Here is a 4,519-nt window from a genome sequence, read left to right on the forward strand (position 1 = left end):
ATTAATTGGAGAACAAATAGAAAAACAGTTAAAGAGTTCTCCCTTATGTGCCAAAGAAATAGAAAGAAGAAGCTAACACTGGTTGATATGAGCAGTGACCCATCATCATCCACAATAATGCACTAAAGAAGCCATGACTTCAAGCTATCCATCCAATTAACATCAGCAGGAGGAGCAAAACCCAGAAAAGAAATTTAAAAAAAAAAAAAACCCCCTCCTCTCCCACCCCCCAAAAAAAGAGCAACTAAAATCACCCATGGAAGCAAAGGTAGATAATTCTTTATAGAACTTCCCGTTCTTCTAGTTGTTCTTGTTCTTCTTGTTGGTACTGCTGTGTTGTGTTGTTGTTGTTCTCCGGCCTTCTTGTTCCTGAAGTAGTAGTGGTTCCAATGCTTCACATTAAAAAAAACAGAAGAAGGAGAAGGAGAAGAAGTTGAGATTGGGGAAACTTTATTAAGTTTTCTTACCAAGAGTGTGCTTGTTGTTGTGCATCCAAACCTTGAGTACGTGGCGCTTGACACTTGTCTCGTTACAAAACTGCTGCACGGCGGCTTCATCGTGCTTCTGAATCCTCCATCCAAGTCTCTCCGCAAACGCCAGCATCTTGTCCTTCTGCTCCTGTGTAAATTTCGTCCTAAACCTCTTCTTCGTACTCCCACCACCACCACTTCCTCCGCTCGGATTCGACATATCTTCTTGGTCATCCCTGCTATGTCCTCCACCTCCTGATGTCGATGGCAGTGCAAGCGGCCGATGGTGCGGCGCCACCGTCAGATACCCAGCAGGAGTACGGTAATAAGGGTTGAATTGATGGTGGTAAGACCCTCCATCCATCTCCTTACGGTGGAAGTTCCGGTGACAGTTACACGCCGCACATTTGAGTGCATCAAGTGTACCATCTTCTCCTGCCGGCATAAACTCACCGCATCCATCTACGGCGTGTCCACCGATACTCACCGCATGGTTCTTCAAACACTCTCTGTATCTGTTCGACGTTTTTCTCACGGCCTCCCCAACTCCTCCTCCTCCTCCTCCTGTACTTCCCATTTTACGTCTTGACGAGTTCCCCAACGATTCGTAAGTCGCTGAAACGGGTAATCTCCCCATCTCATCTTCCTGCTCTTCATGTTCTCCATAATCCATTTCCCCCCTTCTTCTCTTAAAACTTTTTGTCTTTATTTTACTGCTCAGTAAGGTAAAGTAAAGACTAATAGCGAGAATAAACTTGTAATTGATCTCACATGGTGAAGATGATCAGAGAAAGAGAGAGAAAAAAAAGAAAGTAAGCTAATAGATCCATCACCGGCCCTACCACCGCCGGCGATGAAGGTTCAGTACAATTACCCAACCACTACTACCCTTTTCTGGATATCCTCTGCAACACTTTTTCTTTAGTTGCCCAGAGAAGATACGAGGAGGAGGAGGAGGAGGAGGAGGAGGAGAGTGTGGTCATCAATTCTCCTTGCCTGCAAAAAAGACTTGTTTTCCTCCAAATCCTTTCATATACTTTCCGTTTCTTCTCTCTTCACTCAGGAAACCCAAAAAAAAATAAAAAAAAAATAAAAAAAATAAAAAAAATTCCCTTTTGCCTCAGCCGGTTACTGCTGAAATGTTACCGGGTATGTCTGGTGTCGCTTGCTTGAGTTGCTTCCCTAAACCAAACAGGAGAAGCATCTAAGGGGTTTGAGATTTTTTTTACTGTGTTGGAATATTTACTGTGGTTGGTTTTTTAGGGGGAAGAGATTTTACCTCTGTGACCGACGTCATATATGAGGAGTTTTTTAATCTTCTTTTTGTTAAGATAATTCCAACTGAAACCACCTCGGGTACGATGAAGCGATAGGTATAGACCAAAATGCCTCTGCACAGGTTAATTTGTCGTATTCGGAAGACTGATGCTTGTAGTGTAAGGGTAAGGGTGTCAAAGTTCCACTCCAAACCGGTCAAAGCGATTGAAATCAACCGGTTCAAACTAGGCTCAAATCAAAATGAATTTTTATCGGTTTAGTTTCTCGTAGGGTTTTATCGAACCCATAGAATCCAAAATCAAATCGGATTTTGATCGGTTTCATTGATTGGAATCGTACTGCAGACTGAAACTGATTAAAAATCGAGATCGAACTAATCAATTATGTTGATTGAAATTGAAAAGTAGACTGAACCTAATAAAAATTTGAGAGTGGACCGATCGTTTGCACTGGTTGCATTGGAATCAAAAAATAGATTGAACCTGAAAAAAAACATTGAACCCGACAAAAAACCGAGATCAGATCAATTGATTGCACTGATTGGAATTGAAAAGCAGACTGAACTTGATAAAAACTAAGATTGGACTGGTAGTAACCCAAAATTTATACATGTAAGAAACTTGATCAGACTGAACCGAATCTAATAGTAGTTTGATTAAACACCGATAACAAAACACTTGTACGAAACCAAACCAAAATCAAAACTTTTGTAATTGTTTGATTTTGAATTGATCCAATAATCAAACAAAACCGATCCAACCTAACTGAAACCAAACCGAACCAATAAACGAATTGACACCCTTTACACAAGGGTGTGTTTGGGAAGTGACAGCTTAATTTAGGAAAAAGTATATAGTGTTTCAACATTAGCGTACAAGGAAGGAAGAGAAAGAATGGAGAAGGTGGGGGCTAGGTGAGTCCGGACCCTCTCCAGTTCATCCAGTTCACATCTGACAGCTGGGCAGGTTGGCACGCACCTTAATGTCAGCGTTCATCCGTTCGATGTGCACTGGAGAGGATTTTGTACTACTACTGGAGACACGAAATTACTTGTGAAAAAATTAAACAGTCGGCATTTAAGGCTTCTGGCTACGTGTGACCCTCTTCGACAATGCGTGACGCTTCTTTGGCGTCAACCCTGCATTTAATCCTACCCCCAACATCTCTCTCTGCCCATCCTCTTATTCCCCCCCCCCTTCCCCACCTTAATTTTTCTACTTAAATTTCGTATTTTTATTACATGTATAGTAATATAATAATAATCATTATTTCTCCGTATTATTAATTAGAGAGAATGTTTTCTGTGTTGCAGGTCATAGTGCAAGGTGCATATAGGTACATGGGCAGTCAGTGCGGGAGATAAGATGATCATTGTGCCCATCCTATGTGTCTAGACGAAAGCTATGCTGTGACACAGAGAAGAGCATCCCTATTAATTATTATTGATTTGACTATTAAGTTAAATGTCTATTAAAGCATAGAAATAATAGAACTGTAGAAACAGGAAAGGCAATCAAATCAACACCTGTAAAGCTTATTTATTTTTAGCATAAGTGACGACATTATTTTGATCGTATTTGTCCTTTCCACTTCAACCACAATAAAGTTAAAAAATAAAAAAGTAAAAAATGAGTAAAGGGTAGAGTAGTCATTTTTATACCTGACTTCGCATGGGCTTTCACAGGTGGCCATTACTAGAAAGAAAAATTTTGATCATCTTTTAAGCTTGCGAAGGAAGAACCATTTTGGTGTTAAAAAAAACAATAGTTTATACAGAGAAATGTACGTAGATGTTGGATGTCTGATTTATTTATGTTATTGATCGGACGGCTAGGAGATTGGGAAGATGGGTTTGTACGAAGAGTGATAAACACTGTATAATTTTAACCTACAAGAGATCTGCATGTATGGGGAATGCACGAGGAAGGGAGAAAGAGTGAAAGACTGAAAGGATGGATTGGATTTTCGCTAATCATGAATTAATTAATTAAGTGTGGGGATTGGGAATAGTTTCTGATTATGAGAATTGAGAAGAGAGAGAGAGAGAGTCTATAATTATCTTGGGACTTGATGAAGGGAAGTTACGGACAGAAAGTGAGACAAGCAATAATTAAAAAAGGGATTGGGGATTTGAAGGTGAGAAATATTTATGTTGGGGGTGTGGAGGTGATATTAGAGAGTTAGTACTAAATACTGAAAAAGTATGTATGGGTTCCACCCGACCCGGGTTTTGGGGTTCACATGACCCTTGTAGGTTCAGACAACCAGCCAATGGCGACGTCTGATGCGACGCCCTGACACTGTACGTCAGAGTTCAGACCCCGCCATTGTCAGCTGCCGGAAAACCTCTCTGTCTCTCGCCTTCTGTCTGGGTGGTGGCGTAAGTGTAAAACTGTCCCACGCATTGACTGGTGCCAGTTGTGCTGCGTTGCACCACCATTTGGCACTGGTTGAGTCCTGAGCCCTGACCCTGAGTCCTGCTCTTCCCTATATTCTCTCTCTCTCGTGACCTGAACTGTTGAAACAGTGAGACGAACCTTCTCTTCTCTTCTTCGATGCCAACCCTTTCATTGCTCTTTCCGTCGAGGAATAGTTGATGACTGAGAAACAGTGGGAAACAATTTTTCTAACAGGAGAAAAATTACTTTCCGTTACATTGATGATATTTCGTGGTTGAAACAGTAGAAACTACTGTGAGTGTGAGAGAGAGAAAGATGCTTTTCACTAATGTGAAACAGTAAAAAAAATTTTACAGAGAGAGATTACTGTGC

At 41.0% G+C, this 4,519-nt stretch overlaps 1 protein-coding gene across 1 annotated transcript; it reads right to left on the minus strand.

The window, feature by feature from the left end:
* Nucleotides 1–228: 228 nt before the first annotated feature.
* LOC122663170 (zinc-finger homeodomain protein 1-like) lies at nt 229–1,143 on the minus strand. The gene is made up of 2 exons (XM_043858874.1): nt 468–1,143; nt 229–369 (listed from the first exon to the last, which is right to left on the minus strand). The coding sequence occupies exons 1-2, from the start codon at nt 1,141–1,143 to the stop codon at nt 281–283; spliced, it is 765 nt and encodes a 254-aa protein (XP_043714809.1). The 3' UTR covers nt 229–280.
* Between the last annotated feature and the right edge of the window lie 3,376 nt (nt 1,144–4,519).

The sequence above is a fragment of the Telopea speciosissima genome, chromosome 5, assembly GCF_018873765.1.
Source record: "Telopea speciosissima isolate NSW1024214 ecotype Mountain lineage chromosome 5, Tspe_v1, whole genome shotgun sequence".
Classification (NCBI taxonomy): domain Eukaryota; kingdom Viridiplantae; phylum Streptophyta; class Magnoliopsida; order Proteales; family Proteaceae; genus Telopea; species Telopea speciosissima.

Excerpts from the sequence above, each read along its gene's own strand:
- LOC122663170 (XM_043858874.1), bottom strand. The coding sequence starts at position 1,143 with ATGGATTATGGAGAACATGAAGAGCAGGAAGATGAGATGGGGAGATTA. Across the intron at positions 370-467 it reads CAACAACAAGCACACTCTTG|GAACAAGAAGGCCGGAGAAC; the intron begins GTAAGAAAACTT and ends CTACTACTTCAG.